This window comes from Rhinatrema bivittatum, chromosome 2 (genome assembly GCF_901001135.1).
Source record: "Rhinatrema bivittatum chromosome 2, aRhiBiv1.1, whole genome shotgun sequence".
Classification (NCBI taxonomy): domain Eukaryota; kingdom Metazoa; phylum Chordata; class Amphibia; order Gymnophiona; family Rhinatrematidae; genus Rhinatrema; species Rhinatrema bivittatum.
In genome coordinates, this window is record NC_042616.1 from 18,252,483 (window position 1) to 18,270,094 (window position 17,612).

The window sequence follows — 17,612 nt, forward strand, 5'->3', positions numbered from 1 at the left end:
AACCCTGGGGTTTGGAGAACAAGTGATATTGTGGTTTGACTCACATCTCTCTAACTGGCCAGGTGAAAGCTGATGGCAAAACCTCTAAATAGTTTGCACTTGAAGTGGGAGTTCTCCAAGCGTCCTTTTGTTATCTACTATTTTTAACATCTTCCTTCAGCTTTTATGCTTCATACTGGACTCTTACAAAATCCAGTTTAAGCTGTATGCCAATGACATTCAGTTCTACTTTCTTGTTACTAAGGACCTTACACCAAACAACAGATTAACTCATGCCTGCAAAAGGTCAATGAATGCATGACATCGAATGCCATACATTTAAATCTAGCTAAATCCAAGCTTTTATGGATTTCCAGAAAAGAAAGGCCTCCAGATTTGCAGGCCTTCAAATTAAATGCTTCCATAACTTCACAATTTAGGGTTCAAGTTTGATTCCAGTGTAAGATATACCTCAGATAAGATCAGTTCTATCCATTGGATACTTTATATTGAAGCAATGGCGACATCCTAGACCGTTCTTAGAACAAAAACGACTTTCACACTATAGTGCAGGCATTTATATTGACAAAGATAGACTATGCCAACTCTTTATACGCAGGGCTTCCAAAATCTCGTTTTGTGCTTTGCAACACTACAGAACTCTGCTGTGAGATTAATCACTAATCCCGCATGATGAGAGCACATCACCCCAGCTCCGCGGAGCCGACACTGGCTTCCTGCACCTCAGCATTTAAAATAATCATGCTGGTTTTTAAGGGTCAGAGGAACATTTCCCCGCTTGCCTAGAGTACCCCAAGTATTAAGGAGGTGTCTCTTCAGGAAATGCGTAACTGGGCCTTTCCAATTATTGGCCCCTACTGGAGGAATTCATTACCAGAAGATTTCAAGCAATTATCTGACCTGAGGAACTTCCAAAAAAACCTAAAAGCTCTGCTGTTTGTTGAAGCTTTCGGGTGTGAGGAATAATTAATCTTACTGTTATTACGATTTTTTTTAGTAACTCAATTACAGCATTGTTAATATAAAGGCAAGAAATGTTGTTTGACAGCTTTTAGTATGAGGACTGAATTTATTAAGATTTACTGTTTTATGTTATTTTATTATGATATAATCTGTCCTATTGTTTTTACTTGCTTATCTGTAATCTGCCTAGCATGAACTCATTATAAGCGGAATATAAATGTTTTAAATACATAGATAGATTCATGAGTTTCTTCCCATTAGTGTTAATTACATGAAATACCTGTTCCTTTGTTTTTCTGACATACTAACATAAGGTATTTTGTCCTGGGATATGCACTTGCTCCTCTGATTGGTAAAAAAAGTCAAATTCATTTCCTGTGCATGCATTCAGGTCCCCAGATATTAGGATTTTACCTTTTGTTTGGAAGGCAGCAGTTTCAGATTGGAGGATTGTAAAGCATTCAGTGATAAAATAGGGAGAATCAGAGGTGGGGTGTACAAAGGCACAGGGATAAGTATCTTGTAGCAGCTGGAGTCGATCTTCTGATATTTTAACCCACGAGCGTGATTCACCTTATTTAATAGGTGTAATACATTCTTCTGTCTCCTTTCTGTACCAGATCATGAAATCCCACCCGTCCCCCCGAGACTCTGCCCTGGTTTATTCTTTCCTGAAGCAGGAATTCACTGTTCTCTGAAACCTGTGGGGCAGTGAGCGGCTGAGTTTGCCTGCCCAGGTTTCCTGCAATATGACCAGGTCATGGTTTTATCACATTACCAATGAATTCAGGGTCTCTGCTTTCATCTCCAAGGATTGAGGATGTCAGACCCTGGATGTTCCAGCTACTGATAGAGAAAGATTTCATTTCAGAGGTGCTATTACTTTATTATACAATCTAATTATGCTGTGGCAAGTTACATGCGATACAATTTCTAGTGCCTTAGGCTGTGAATACAAGCATCTCACACTCATGTATTGGGAATAGGAGCAGGATGTATAGATGTTTAGGAACGGATTTGATACAGACCAATTTATTGTGGTTTCTACTTCTGGTTTATGAGAGTTTCTCATACAGGACACTCAGCATTGTTTTTTGTCATTCAGTTCTGCGTCCCTGTGTCCTCTTGTTCTCCTCTGCAGTGGATCCTGTTGGATCTCTGGTATGGTTTGTGCTGATCCTGTATTGGAGGAGGTTGTGCTGTGATTCCTGTTTCCTGGAAACCTGTATAGGGGATGTTTCTGGGTTTCTGATGTGCCCTGTGCTGATGCGATGTCACTGGAGGTGCTGCTGAGGTTCTGGTGTCCTGGTAATCTCTGGATCTGGATCCTGGGTATATGTTTCTGCATTGCTGCAGTTTTGGGGGTTCTGTTCTGTGACAGAGGAGACTCTGCTCCAGTTCTTATCACTCCTTGCCTATTCCTGTAGGACTGGGAACTTTCCCTGTCTGTTGGGGAAGGACTACAGCTCACAAAGTACTGGAAAGCTCAGTAGTGGTTGCAGCAGCTCACGTGTGGTCGCTTAACCACTGCAGTGGATTTGGGTAAATGTTAGTGGATGAGTCCCCTTTTATTTTTGGATTTTAGATTTTATTCCTCACCTTTCCAAATGCATGCTGAAGGCAAGTTACACTCCAGTACAGTAGGTAGTTCCCTGCTCTGGAGAGCTTACAAACTAAGGGGTGAGGAGAGGTTGCTTAGGGCCACTGTTGGCATTTAAATTTCAGCCCAGGAGCATCAGGATCTATTTTATGATCCTGATGCTCCTGGTGAAAGTTAGCTAACTTTCAATAAAAGTAGGCGGCATACGTTACTTGAGGAAAGTTGCATTATTTTATTAGTGTAAAATTAGCTAATAATGAGCTTTCTGTCCATTTGAATAACTTATTCATGCAAAGTAGCTCATCTCTATACCCGCGTTAGTTTTGTTTACATAATGCATGAAAATGAAATATCACATGATATTGCTGCATTAGGCATATATCGCAAGATAACAAACACCAAGTAAAATATCCCTAAGTTTGTTCCTGAGGCAATGGAGGGTTAAGTAACAAGCATCAGTGGGAGAAATGGGATTTGAACCCTGGAATTCAGCCCTCTGCTCTTACTGTAAGTCTACTATAGACGATCCTCCCCCACCCTAGCACTCTCCTCCTTCTCCCCCGGATGATTAATCTGATGATGCCACAGCTTTCCTCCTCTGTGCAAACTGCTGTGGGGGGCAGCCACATGCTGCCTCTTCCTTCCTGTCAATGTGGATTAATGCAACACACCTCTCCCTTCTTCAGGCTTGTGCTGAGACCCATGCAAGTGCAGGCAGTGTTAAAGGCCTTGCACTACGGGCATGGGGGGAGGTCAGGGTGAAGAGCCAGGAGGGTCTGCACAAGCTGCAGCTGGACTGCGTGCACTGCTATCCTAATTGGTAAAACTGGCTATTTCCTTGCCATGTGCAGGTTATAAAATTTATTTAAATTTCTTGTATTCCACACCGATGCAGCACAGCTGTTCAAAGGGATCACAAAAAAAAAAAGCACTCATAAAATAATAAACTCACACACACAAAATCCCTTGACTTATGCATGTAAAAGCCGAGTTGCAGGGGTAAAAGCATCACATTAACGCGATTACAATCTTCTTGTGTGTCCTTTTAAAACTGGAAGTACAAATTCATGGGTTTATCGTTTGTGTACACTTATCCAGCTAATTTCCAACTTATTCAGCTAGGCCACACCTTTCCTGCTACATAGATGGACAAATCTGAACTTAGCTGGATAAGTGCCTCTACTGATCTAGAGAAGTAACAGAAGGCCTACATAACTGGATAAGTCTGAAAAGCCTCTTTTCAGACTTATGAGGCTACATACCACTGCTTAGCCAGATAACTTGGGAGCATGTGTTCATGCATATGTACTTGTATTTTATAACCTGCAAATATTGTTTCCACACAGGATATAAAATACAGTAGCAACTTTGTATTTGCCACTGAAGCAGATCTGAAAGTTATCCGCCCTTTGCATGAGAACGGTCTCTCGCAGGGCAGTGTCTCCAAATGGGTTTGTTTTACATATCCCTTGACAGGAATGAATGTCATTCGCAAGCCAGTGTTTATTGGGAATGATCTCACTTGCTCAGGTTTACTGCTAAGGTCCTTCTTAATGCTTGCGTTGTACCAAAGAGAGCCGCCTCCTGAAGTTCATAAGGTGTCACCTCAAAAGGTAACATATCAAGATGTGCATTAAAATTCTTCTTAATGAGACCAGTGGCATCCATTATGGTTGGGAGTATTACAGTATCTTTCTACAACATTTCCTTGATCTCTGATTGTATCGCTTGGATTTAAGGATCTTTGTTTTCTCCATATGATCCACAAAATAATCTCTGGGTACTAATACTTCTATCAACAGTGTTGTTCTTGTGGTCTTCTCCTTCACCACAATATCTGGTTTTCATGCATTGATGTTCCTGTCTGTGTGAATAGGAATGTCCCAAGTGATCACAACTTCTTAGTTCGCCACTATTCTATTAGGGTTGTGCTCCCAATGTTTATTTGGTACATCAATGTTATAATGTTTACACAGCTTCCAATTAATACGCTGTGCTACCTTGTTGTGTCTTGCTGTTTACAGGCCTTCTGACATCAACACCTTTTCTCTACCATTGCTGTGTCAAATCTTGATCCAGATGTAGCTCTCTCTACTCCCCACTGTACTTATGTTCTGCCAATTATCCTTCCTTGTTTGCTGGTCTGATTCTTTAAAGAGAGTTTCTTCTCTTGTTTTGCACATTCGGTAGCTTCTTTACCTTCATGCACTGATGGATTTTCAGTCATTCCTTCTATTTCTGGGAATGATTGTCCTAATATAAGGACTAAGACCGAGGATGGTTGCTCACTTTCATACTTCCATTTTAGCATTTGGGTCCTGAAGGCCTATTATGGTAGCTCTATAGGTGTAATCAATTTCAGCAAGACTCATATCTTCTTCAGCTCTCGGGTTGTATGATCTCGGAATACACTGGTTCTTATACATCACCTGATGGGCATGGAGGAGCTTTCTTGTTTTTACATCCAATTCTTCAAGGTATTTATAAGGCCAGTCTGCTAGTCCAAAGCTGTATGATAATGCAGGGATTGGAAGCTGGTTAATAGCTTGTATCTTATTCCGTGCTGTTAAAGGACTCTTCAGTATCAGATTCACTCTTCTATAGTACTCTTTATTGATCTTCTCTCTCAATACTTTATGCTGGATGTCTCCACCTTCCTCTACTCCTAGATATTTATATGCTCACTCCTGCTCCAGCTCCCCTATGTTGCAATCTTCAGTCAGGGAGATGTTTTCAATTTTGCTTAACTTTCCTTTCAGGAAAGTTGCCTTAGCAGATTTGTCCAAGCCAAATGTCATTCAGTTGTCATCTGAGAAAATCGTCACCACGCAGAGTTTCTCTTAAATGAGCATCACAAGAACTGCAGAGTTTAAATCATTGACAAATAGTAAATGGGAAACCTTCTGTAGGGGATTGGGTGCTCTAGGATTAAAGTAAATTCCATAACCCAAGGAATTAATGAGAGCACTCAGTGGGTTTAATGCCAGACAATACAAAAGCAGCAACAGGGAATCTGCCTGGAATATTCCCCACTGGATCTTAATATTGGAAATGACGTATGCTAATCCTCATAATTCAGGTGACGTATAGTCCGCCACATTTTCGTGGTCAACTTGATGTACCCAATCAGTACCAGATTCATTTTGTATATTTCAAGGCAATTTATTATCCAATAATGTGGGATGCTAACAAAGGCCGCCTTATAGTCAATCCATGCTATACTGAGGTTTCAGTTATGGCTTTATTCAGCATCAGCTGCTCTTTGCTTTCATAGGCTCCTCTCTTGTTACTTTTCTGTTTTATTGCCAAGATTTTATTAGAATCAATGTGGCGATATATTCTATCTGCATCAGTGCAGTGAACAAAATATCAATTGCAGGCAAGCAGGTTATTAGTCAATAGTTTCTGGTGGCATTGTTTGGCTCTCCCTTTGGCAGAAGACATGTTCTTCCTGTTATTAGCCTTTGCGGAGTTAATTCTAACTTTCTGATCAATTGATTTTTGCAGTTAGCCAGATTTTGTTGGAATGAGTTCAAATATTTAAGCCAAAGGTTGGGCACACAATCAGGACCAGGACACTTCCAGTTTATGGCTCGATTTAACATGGCTTCAAGCTCTTTGTAACTTCTGACCATTCCATAGTAGTGATGTTTGCCTGTTCTATATTCCCTTCTATGCTGGGTAACCATTCTGCTTCTCTGTTATGTGTTACAAGATCTGCAAACAAATTTCTCCTAAACTGCTTCCTTTCTTCTTTTGCTAGTGGATTTTCTCATGTGGTGAGAGATGTGTCTTCCTAATAAAACACTTTCCACATTCTGTACATGACAATGGTCTTGTTCCTTTGTGTAAGCTCTGAAACATTTTTCTCACTCAGTACATGTAAATGGTTTATCTTCTGTGTGGATTTTCAGGTGTTGTGAGAGGCATGCCTTCCTAATGAAACTTTTTCGACATTCAGAACAAGACAATGGTCTCTATGTGTATTTTCTAATGCAAGATTAGTATATACTTACTAATAAAGCTTTTACCACACTCAGTACATGTGCAAGTTCTCTATCCTGTGTGAATTTTCAAGTGTCGGGAGAGGTTTGTCTTTGTAATGAAACTTTTACTGCATTCAGTGCATGAGAAATTTTTCTCTCCTGTGTGGATTTTGTGATGTTGTGAGAGATGTGTCTTTCTACTGAAACATTTTCCACATTCAGTACATGTAAACGGTCTCTCTCCTGTGTGGATTCGCTGGTGTTGTAAAAGGTCTGTCTTTCTACTGAAACATTTTCCACATTCAGTACATGTAAATGGTCTCTCGCCTGTGTGGATTTTCTGATGTTGTGAGAGGAGCGTCTTTCTACTGAAACATTTTCCACATTCAGTACATGTAAATGGTCTCTCACCAGTGTGGATTTTCTGATGTCGAGAGAGGTGAGTCTTTCTACTGAAACATTTTCCACACACAGTACAGAGAAATGGTCTCTCACCTGTGTGTATTTTCTGGTGTTGTGAGAGGTCTGTCTTTCTACTGAAACATTTTCCACATTCAGTACATGTAAACGGTCTCTCTCCTGTGTGGATTTTCTGGTGCAAGATTAGTATATACTTATTAATGAAGCTTTTCCCACACTCAATACATGTAAATGGTCTCTCTCCTGTGTGTATTTTCAGGTGTTGTAAGAGGTGTGTCTTTCTATTGAAACATTTTCCACATTCAGTACATGTAAATGGTCTCTCTCTTGTATGTATTTTCTGATGTGATATTAGCATATACTTATTACTAAAGCTTTTTCTACATTGAGAACATGGGAATGGTCTCTCACTAGTGTGTACATTTTGGTGCGGTCTTAGAGCATCCTTACACATGAAGCTTTTGCTGCTTTCAGTGAATGGAAAAGCTCCTTCTATCCTTAGCTGGGTATTTAGATTGCTCCTCTGGCTGATACTTTTCTCAAATTTATTGCATAGAAATGGAGTTTTGATCGGGTGGGACTTTTGGCATGTTATTAAATGTGATTTCTTACTAAAGCATTTTCCACAGGAGTCACACAGAAAGGATTTCCTCCCTTTTCCCTCCTTCCAGTGGAGGTCAGAAAGCATTAGATTACTGTTATTTCTCTGGAAGGGTGTCTCTGCTTGCAAGTGTCTCTGTTGCTCAGGGATGACTGTGCTCTCCCTCCTACACTCAATGACTCTATCTAGCGAGTCTCCTGCAAAGTCTCTTGGCTTCTTCTCTGATTCCTGATGGCTATTGCTTGTATTTCTCCTCTCCGTCCCCTGGGAACCATTCTCGCAGGCATTTCCTGATTCTCTTGGGATCAGTCCTACTTCCAAAGGATATTCTTTTTTATTCTTCTCCTCCTCCTTTATATTCTGTGTGAGCTCTTCGCTTGCTGGTGATAAAAGAAAACATTACGTGTTAGTAACCAGATAAAAGTTTGTGATCCTATAATCATTGCTCTGGGGTTGTCACAAAGTTTAAAACTGAGATGATGGAGAGAATGAGAGATAAAGAGAGTATGAATGTAAGTGAGCTGGTTGGAAACATAGCGATTATTCCTTATATAAAATAAGAGTGGGAGGAATGAATGGGATAGAATAAGCTGGGAGAGGAAGTGAGCTGATGTGCCTAGGTAGAATGGAAGTTACCATAAAAGGTTGGGGATGAAATTGATAATCCCTGCTGAGAGGAAGAGTAGAAGAGAGGATAGAAGAGAAGACGAGGGATAATAGTCACATAGATGAGAAACTCTAAAGGTGAGAGAGGTGATGGCTGAATGAGAAGAGGAAAAAGTTGAAGTGTAGTGGACAGGTCTGGGGAGTTGGAAATGACATGTTGGGAAAGAGCACTTAAATCTTGAGAAAAAAAATTGTTGGAGGGTTAAACTATTGCTAGGTGTTTATATTGTGTGCAAGTTTTAAGCTTAGTATTTGCCATTGTTAGAATTGTGTGTGTGTACTGGGAAAACAGACGGATTAAATCAGTGAGCTAGTAAAAGTTAGTGTTTGTTTGAATTGGGAGTTTGCAAAGCTTGCTTACTTGATCTGAGAAGGTAAGAGAACTCATTCCTGGGCAACTAGCCATTGGTTTTATTCCTACCCACCCCAATAACATTTATTATACATAGATTATAACCTCCACCAAAGGAAAGTCTACAAAATAAGTCAATTAGTGATTTAGAATAAAATTCAATTCACTTTGATTTTAGTGACTAATTTTAGTCCTATTGCTGGCCATTCATGAACTAATATTATTTACCTAGTTATATTTAAAAATTATAGATTTAAAAGACACACAAATTTAAAAACCACCTTTAACCACCCATAAAATGGGACATACCTACTTCTTAACTAGCTTTTTAGACTTCAGCAACTCAAATTAAGATATAGACAGAAGCCCAGCAGTGAGATGGGAGCTATCCAGTCTTTTGTACCAATTACCACTTCCTTGTCCTTCTGTTCCACCAGACAAGAACATGTGGGTTTAGTCCCCCCCTCCAGCAATTGGAGGCAGAGGTTTTTTTTCTGTTTTGAGGAAATCGCCTGTATGTATGTCATTCATGGAACCAGATACAGCCAATGTTTCTCTGCCTCCGGCTATTGGAATGACGGTTATGGACAAGTCTCGACCCTGTTTTTTTTTAACTGAAAATAATGTTTATGACTATTTTATGGCTGTGATATAGCCCTTAAACTAGTTTTGAGTCAAATTTCGCTTATTGGGCCAAGCTCTTGGTGCATAGAACTTCTGGCTCTCAGAGAATGAGCCTGATCTCTGGAGGCCAGAGTGGCAGACCTGGAGGAGATGAGGCAAACCCAGAGTTACATAGAGGAAACCTTAAGAGACAGAGCAGAGCAGTCCCAACTCCACACTACCAGCCCTTGTGCTGCTTTTGGAAGGAGAGCATCACCTTGGTATGGCAGGAAGTGATCCTGGAGCTAGGACCTGCCCTCCAGGTGAAGCTTTATCCTCTTACACCGAGAATGTGTCTCCAGGGGCTGTGCCCAGGAGGGAAGGGTTGGGATGGCTGTTGTAGAGAGTGATTCCATCATAGTTCAGAGGGAGGTATCTTCCAAGGATACTGGCACAGTAAGTAAGTTAGAATGTACTAAGAGACATAGTTGCAAAAGCTGAAAAAGCACAAATGTATTTAAATACAAAGCATGCATATAAAAATGACTCTATAAAAATAGAAATACAAATAAAGCTACTTGAAAATGTCTGTATGCTTAGAAGTCTTTTTTATTTATTTTTTTATATACCGACATTTGATCTGAGATATCACATCGGTTTACATTCAGGTACTGTAGGTATTTCCCTATCCCCAGAGGGCTTACAATCTAAGTTTGTACTTGAGGCAATAGAGGGTAAAGTGACTTACCCAAGGTCACAAGGAGCAACAGCGGGACTTGACCCCTGGTCTCCTGGTTCGTAGCCCACTGCTCTAACCACTAGGCTATTCCTCCTCCCATAAAGTCTGACAAATAAGACTTAGAATTGAATGGCACTAAAGGAAGATGCAGTCATAATTGGCATCTCAAAGACCTGGTGGAAGGAGGATAACCAATGGGATTCAGTGAAACCACGGTATAAATTATATTGCCATGACAGCGCAGATAAAATTGATGGAGTAATGGCAGTTTATATAAAGAATGGCATAGAGTCAAGATGGATAAAATTTTTCAGGATGCAAAATTCATTATGGAATCTTTATGGATTGAAATTAGAAGGAAAAGGGAAGAGTTTAGTAGTGGGGATGCATTACTATCTACCTCACCAGGATGAGGAAATAGATAGTAATGCTAAATGAGATTAGACTGCCTAGTAAAATGGGTAGCATAATAATGGGAGACTGCGATTGATTAGGCAAATGTCACAACAGGACATGCGAGGAAGGAAAATTTCCTAGATGCTATCAATAACTGCCTTGTGCAGCAGTTACTCATGGAATCAACCAGAGGGGGAACTATATTACATCTAGTACTTAGTGGAATACAGAACCTGGTGCAAGAGATTAAAGGCGTAGAATCCACTTAACAGGGAAAACTACTGCAATAGCATTTTAGAAATAAAAATGGAAACAATAACAAAAAGAGGAAATGTTCACAAGGTTCAAAACTTGCAGGAGAGGCATGGACACTTAAAAATTACTATCCTCGAGGCCCAGACAAAATGTATTCCATGCATTCAAAAGATTAAAGGATAACCAAATGACTGCTGGCTTGGTTTAATAGTGAGGTGAAAGAGGCAGTTAAAGCCAAAAGGGCAACATTCAAAAAAATGGAAAGCAGATACAAATGAGGAAAATATGGAAGCGCAGAGGCACCGGCACATTAGATGTAAAAAAATGTAATTAAGCAGGCTAAGAAATAATTTAAAAAGAAGCAGGCCACAGTGTTCAAAATAAGAAATAAAAACTGCCTCCGCCTACTGGCAAGCAGGGGAATCCCACAGGTGTGGACTGGACTGCAGGATGAAAAGGAAAACAGCATTACTAATAGAAATCTCAGAAAAGTGACTATTCTGTACTGCATGGAGAGAAAATCATCAGGTACCAAAAGTGAGGGGTTTATATTACATGGCACCTTCCCTACAAGTAATATGACAAAGGCTCTGCTGCTGAGCTTTTGTCGTTTTTCTTGTGGAAAGCGGGTAGGGGTAGGAACAGAAGGGAAAGACAGCAACAGGAGGAGGCGTGGTAGCAGGGAGAAGAGAGCAAGAGGAGGGGTTAGCAATAGCAAGAAGAGAGGAAGAAAGCCAAAGGAAGAGAAGAGGGATGGGACATGAAGCAAGAGTAAAAAGGGAGGGCAGATGAAGGAGGGATGTGTGGTGCAGAAGGGTGAATGGGGGAGAGATGTATGGTGCTGAAGAAATAGCAGAAAAGATGGCTAAGAAGAGCAGCAATCCTAGGGAGAATAGTTGGAAAGCTGTGATCACAAATGCTTGCAGTCTGGGCAATAAAATCCTAGACCTGCAGGCCTTAATGGTAGAAGCCGACTTGGACATCGTTGCTGTTCAGATACCTGGTTCACTGAGTCTCATTACTGGGATACAGCCATCCCCGTCTATAACTTGATAAGGAAGGACAGAGAGGTCAAAAAAGGGGAGGAGTAGATCTTTATGTCAAAACAAATATCCAAGCAACTGACGTGGAGTACAGAATTAGCATTATGGACAGTCCTAAAAAAAAAAAAAAAAGACGGTGCTTTCATTTTTACTGGAGTGGCGTACAGGCCTCCGACTCATAAACTGTAGAACTGGACAGAGATCTGATCAAAGACATCCAAAAAGGTGGGATAGAAGGGAGACGTGGCAATTGTTGGAGATTTTAATCTGCCGGATGTAGACTGGAGAATCCCTTCTACAGAATCTACCAGAAGTAGAGAGATAGTGGATGCCCTGCAAGTGACTCTGTTCAAACAAATGGTAATGGCACCCAGGAGGGAGGGAGCTATACTCGACTTAGTGCTCACTAACGGGAATAATGTCTCTTATGTCTGGGTGGGTGCCCACCTCAGCACCAGTGATCATGAAACAGTATTGGTTTGACATCGCAAATAAGACACGGAGAAGTCATACGAAGACCTGAGTTTTGAATTTCAAAAATATGGACTTTGTTGAAATGGGGATGTACCTGGCGGTAGAACTAGAAGACTGGGAGAAAATGAGAGAGGTGGAACCACAGTGGGCCAAACTAAAAGGAGCAATTACAATGGCAACAAATCTATATGGTAGAAAAGAAAAGTAAGAGAAATAAGAATCCAATCTGGTTCTCAAAGGAGGTGGCTGACAAAATAAAAGCTAAAAGAATAGCATTCAAGAAACAAAGGATCCCAAAAAGAGGAACACAGGGAAGAATATCTGGTGAAACAGAGAGAGAGAAAGAAAAATCAAGAAAGCAAAAAATCAGGCGGAAGAAAGGATTGGCAAAGAGGGAGAGCGAGGTGACATAGAGAAAGGAGAAATGTCTGACGTGGTATAGTGAAACTGAAAAGTGACAAAGATCAACGTGTGGAGAAAGACGAAGAAATAGCAGAAAAATTAAACAAATCGTTCCGTTCGGTGTTCACCAAAGATGACCCTGGGGGTGAACTGTGACCCTCAGATATCCGATATAAAATCCAAGGTCATGGCTATGGAGTCTACAATAAAGGAATTACCGGACTTTAATGCATTAGTTGCCAAGAACCAAAAATGCTTTGTCCAGAAGGACTGAATCCTTAGAAACTCATGTCAGGCATTTGAAACTCTGTTTCCTGAATTTCCCCAAGGTATTGGTAGAGATGCCTTATGTTCTGAGGAATTTTTTTTTTTTTTTTAAGAGGCTCTGCATTTTGACTCGGATAAAGTTCTGTTTATCAACAGAACTTATTTCTTATTTGGAGCGAATCGTTGAAACTCCTTACACCCTCAAGGTGCTCAGCTCCCTGGGCTGGATAATCTGGTGGATTCTTTTCGAACATTCAGGCCCCGAGGTCACTGAACCCTCTACATTACTTGTTTCTCTCATTTCTGAGCAGAAATTAAGCGAAGTTCTGAAGAGATATTTTAGAAATGTTTCTTTGCTTTTTCATTGGTCAAGTGGTTCATGTCGTCCCTGATTTCACTCATAGTATTCAGGTGAGAAGGAAGAATTTTCTTGCCTTTAGACAAAGGGTCATTTCCTTAGGTTGTTCATTTGTATTAAGATCCCTCTACAAATGTATTGTTAGATACCAAAATGAAGGCTATATTTCTTTTTTCTACCAGAGCAATTGAAATCCTTCTTGGACTCCAAAAGTGATGTGATATCTCCTTCAACAACCCAATAAGATTCACATTTCTTTCACTCTGTTAGCATTTAGTCGCAATCTGATACAAGTCAGGCTAGTTTCTTGTTGTATAGGTTGCCTATTGTGTCATTTTTTTTCTGCCCTCCTTCCATGTTCCCTTTGTAGGCTGGCACATACTTCTGTTATGATCCCATTTTGTGTTGGTTTTATGGAGCTATCTTTTCTTTTATCGCTAAGCTATTCATTTTTCTAAAGCAAGGTCAATTTTGCATTGTAGTTATTAAAAATTGCAATAAATAAAGTTAAAAAGAAGAAGATCCTGGAGAAGGACCGTCGCCGGTTGACAAGACTGTAGATGGGGGTGGGATAGATGAAACACTGTTTACAGACGAGAATGTATGGGAAGGGCTAGGAAAACTGAAAATGGACATGGCCGTGGGGCCTGATGAGGTTCATCCCAGGATAGTGAGGGAGCTCAGAGATGTGCTGGCGGCTCCGCTGTGTGACCTGTTCAATAGATCCCTGGAAACGGGAGTGGCACTGTGAGATTACAGAAGGGTGGTGATAGTCCCGCTTTACATGAGTGGTAGCAGAGATGAGTCTGGAAACTACAGACTGGTTAGCCTCACCTTGGTGGTGGGCAAATTAATAGAGAGACTCTGCTGAAGGAAAGGAGAGTGAACTAGCTACAATCTGTTGGGTTGCTCGACCCGTGGTAGTATGGATTCACCAATGGAAGGTCCTGACAGACAAATTGGATTGATTTTTTTTTGATTGGATAACTAGAGCATTGGATCAGGGAAGGGCACTCAATGTAATCTACTTGGGTTTTTAGTAAAGCTTTTGATAATGTCCCACATAGGAGACTTGTGAACAAAATGAGAAGCTTGGGAGTGGGTGGATTGCAAACTGGTGGTCTGACAGGAGGCAGCGTGTAATGTTAAGTGGAAGAAGACTTAGCACTATTCTGAAGAAAGAACAGTGTTACGTGCAGTGCCACACATCTGTGTTGGGACCGGTTCTGTCCAATATCTTTGTGAGCGACATGGTGGAAGGGACAGAAGGTAAAGTGTGTCTGTTTGCGGATGATGCTAAGGTCTGTAACAGAGTAAATAGAATGAAAAGTGATTTAAGAAAGCTTGAAGAGTGGTAGAGTATTTGGCAGCTTGGATTCAAACGCAAGAAGAGCAGAATCCTGCATCTGGGGTGCAGTAATCCAAAAGAGCTGTGTGTGATGGGCAGTGAAAGACTAATATGCACGGACTGGGAGAGGGAGCTTGGGGTGACAGTGACTGGTGATCTGAAGGCGGGAAGCAATATGACAAGGCGACAGCTAAAACTAGAAGAATGTTGGGCTGCTTAAAGAAAGGAATAATCAGTAAGGTAAAGGTAGTGGTGATGCTCTTGTACAGGTCCTTGATAAGGCCTCACCTCAAGGACTGCGTTCAGTACTGGAGCCCGAATCTCAAAAAGGATGGAGACAGGATGGAGGCAGTCCAAGAAGAGCGACCACAATGGTGTGAGGTCTGTATCGGAAGACTTGTGAGGAGAGGCTGAAGGATCTCAGTATGTACACCCTGGAGGAGAGGAGATGCAGGGGAGATAGGATACAGACCTTCAGATACTGGAAAGGTTTTAATAATGCATGAACTTTGAACCTTGAAACGGTAGAACGAAGGATCACGAAATGAAACTCCGGTGGGGGGCGATGACTCAGAACCAATGTCAGGAAAGGGTGGTAGATGCCTGGAACGCCCTGCCGGAGGACGCGGTGAATACAAAAAGCGTCAAAGAATTCAAGCGCTGTAGATCAATAAAGACCGAAGGACAGAAATGAAGAAAAGGGCGCATGAGGGTAACCTGCTCGGTGGCAGGTACTACCCTTAACCAATAAACCTTCAGGAATCTGACATAACCGATCACCGTTTTGACATCGCTCTCCACTTTGACAGCTTGGGGAGGGGAAAAGGGGAATTGGCTTCAGAGGACAACCAACATGGGCCCCCAACAATTAAGGTGTGGGGTAAACAGACAGAAGGGGAAAAGCCCAGGACTGCTTCTACGGCCAAGTTCAATGCAAAGCATGTCGGGCAGCTTTGTCTGAATTTTCAAGAAGGCTCCTCACCAGTAAAAATGTTGCTTTGTTAACATCTAAGGCTGGGGGGTAACCTGCACAGAGAGGCAGTGGCTACAACAGGAAGCTGGCTGCCCGTACTACATGGATTATTTGGTCATTTTTCTGTCCCGACTACTCTGCTACTGTACGTTACTATGAAGAAGGAAAAAGAGGAAGAAGGGGCGAGAACAAGAAGTAGTGGGGATAGGGAGAGAGGTGGGGTGCTGAAGGGGAGGCGGAGAGAGAAGAGAGGTCTGCCCCTAAGAAAAGCAAAGGCTCGGTGGTCCCTATATAATATGGTAACTTGTTGGGCCTGCTGATCCTTTGTTATTTTTCATGTGGTAGGATTGGACAAACTACTGAAGGAAAAAGCCATAAAAAGTTATTAGTCAGGTAGACCTGGGAAGATCCTTGCTTATCCCCTGAGAGTGAGATAAAAAAAATAGTTCAGTTATTGGGGATCTGCCGGCTACTTGTGACCTGGAATGGCCACTGTCAGACACGGGATGCTGGGTTCAATGGACCCTGGTCTGACCCAGCATGGAACTTCTTATGTTCTTACCTTTGTGGAAGCTCACCTGCAAGTGTCCTCCGGTGAGATATCGAAATATATGTAAATTCTCTTTATCTCAGCAGAAACATGGGATCAGTTCTCAGACTCACTGCCAAGGACTGGTCTCTTGTGAAAAGACCCAAACATCCGATCTCAGGTACCAGCCCTGACACAGAGCCGTGCAGGAGCAGAGTCGGGATAAAAGTCACAAATGATCTCAGTATATCAGCCCTCGAGGCAGATAAGATAACAAGGAATAATGAATTTTAGTAAATCAGTCCCTGGGTCTGCTAAACATGCAGATAATGCAGTCCTTACCGAGGGAGATGAGGGTTTCATAATTCTCCTTCATCACCTCCCTGTAAAGCTCCTTCTGCCCTTCATCTAAATACTCCCACTCCTCCTGGGAGAAATAGACAGCGATGTCCTCAAACGTCACCGGCACCTGAAACACAAACCAGAAACACTCAGAGACACGTGGAGGGGCTCAGCGTGCATGAGATCTCAGCTGGATTTATTCTCACATTTTATCATGGAAGAGAGGATCCCAGCTCCCCTCTCCCCCAGGCACTGTCCCACGTTCCCCTCCGGTTATGCCCCTACAGTCATTTACCCTCCATGGACCCCAGGGTCTGCAAATCAAATTGTGAACAGATTCTCAAAAACTCATGCTTCAATAAATTGGTTACTCTATAAGGTACCACCCGACTCCTGTCATATATATTTGGAGGAGTAGGCTAGTGGTTAAGAGCAGCGGGCTACAAACCAGGGAGACGAGGGTTCAAGTCCCATTGTTGCCCCTTGTGTTCTTGGGAAAGTCACTTTACCCTCCACTGCCTCAGGTACAAACTTCCGGGCCGATACAGAAAACCGCACGGGAGAGCCGGCGAGCACCCGCTCTCCCGACGTGCGCACAGGCCACTCTCCTCAGTGCGCGATTCAGGAAGCCCAGGTATGCTAATTAGGGCCCGCGGTAAAACGAGGCACCAGGGACACTAGCGCCTCCTTTTTGACAGGAGTGGCGGCTGTCAGAGGGTTTGACAGCAGGCGCTCAATTTTAGCGGCGTCTGTTCTCGAACCTGCTGACAGCCACGGGTTCAGAAAACGGATGCCGGCTAAATTGAGCGTCCATCTTCCAACCCGCGGACAGATTTTACATTTTTTTTTTGTCCCTGCTGAGTACAGGGGCAGAGAAAGTTGAAACCTAGATGGTTCTCAGTGTCCCCTGAAGTATTCTGCTAGACTGCTGGGAAAAGTATTCGGATCAACCTTTTGTATTCTGCAACTAAAAAGTGTGTGGGAGGCCATGAAATATGAAATCTTCTGGGCTTGCAGTGTCCTCTGCTGGGGCTGCTGGGAGAAATATTAAATAAGCCTTCCAAGGCTGCCGTGCTGTGAGGACGCGAAAGCAGCAGCTCCCAGTTTGCCGAAAATTTCCTGGTTTCTCTAAAGGGATTTTCTTTTGCTTTTTTCCTCTGGATATAATGCCACACACTAAAAGAAAAGCCCGTCTAGGAGAGGGCTTACCTGTTTCTGAAGCGGATATTCGGCAGCCGAGTATAGGGGCTGCTTTTGCCAAGACGCCATTGAGGAACCCTGGAGGCGGAGTCGCT

General features: G+C 42.1%; 1 protein-coding gene across 1 annotated transcript; it reads right to left on the reverse strand.

Moving 5' to 3' along the window:
* Window positions 1-1,876: 1,876 nt before the first annotated feature.
* Window positions 1,877-16,372, reverse strand: LOC115083611 (zinc finger protein 501-like). The gene is made up of 2 exons (XM_029587532.1): window positions 16,318-16,372; window positions 1,877-7,950 (listed from the first exon to the last, which is right to left on the reverse strand). Exons 1-2 carry the CDS (start codon window positions 16,349-16,351, stop codon window positions 6,620-6,622), a joined length of 1,365 nt encoding a protein of 454 aa, XP_029443392.1. The 5' UTR covers window positions 16,352-16,372; the 3' UTR covers window positions 1,877-6,619.
* Between the last annotated feature and the right edge of the window lie 1,240 nt (window positions 16,373-17,612).

What these genes read in the sequence shown, in the direction of transcription:
- LOC115083611 (XM_029587532.1), bottom strand. Translation starts at nt 16,351, where the DNA reads ATGAAGGAGAATTATGAAACCCTCATCTCCCTCG. An exon ending in TGAAACCCTCATCTCCCTCG is followed by an intron (nt 7,951 to 16,317) that starts GTAAGGACTGCA and finishes TTTTATCACCAG; the next exon opens with CAAGCGAAGAGCTCACACAG.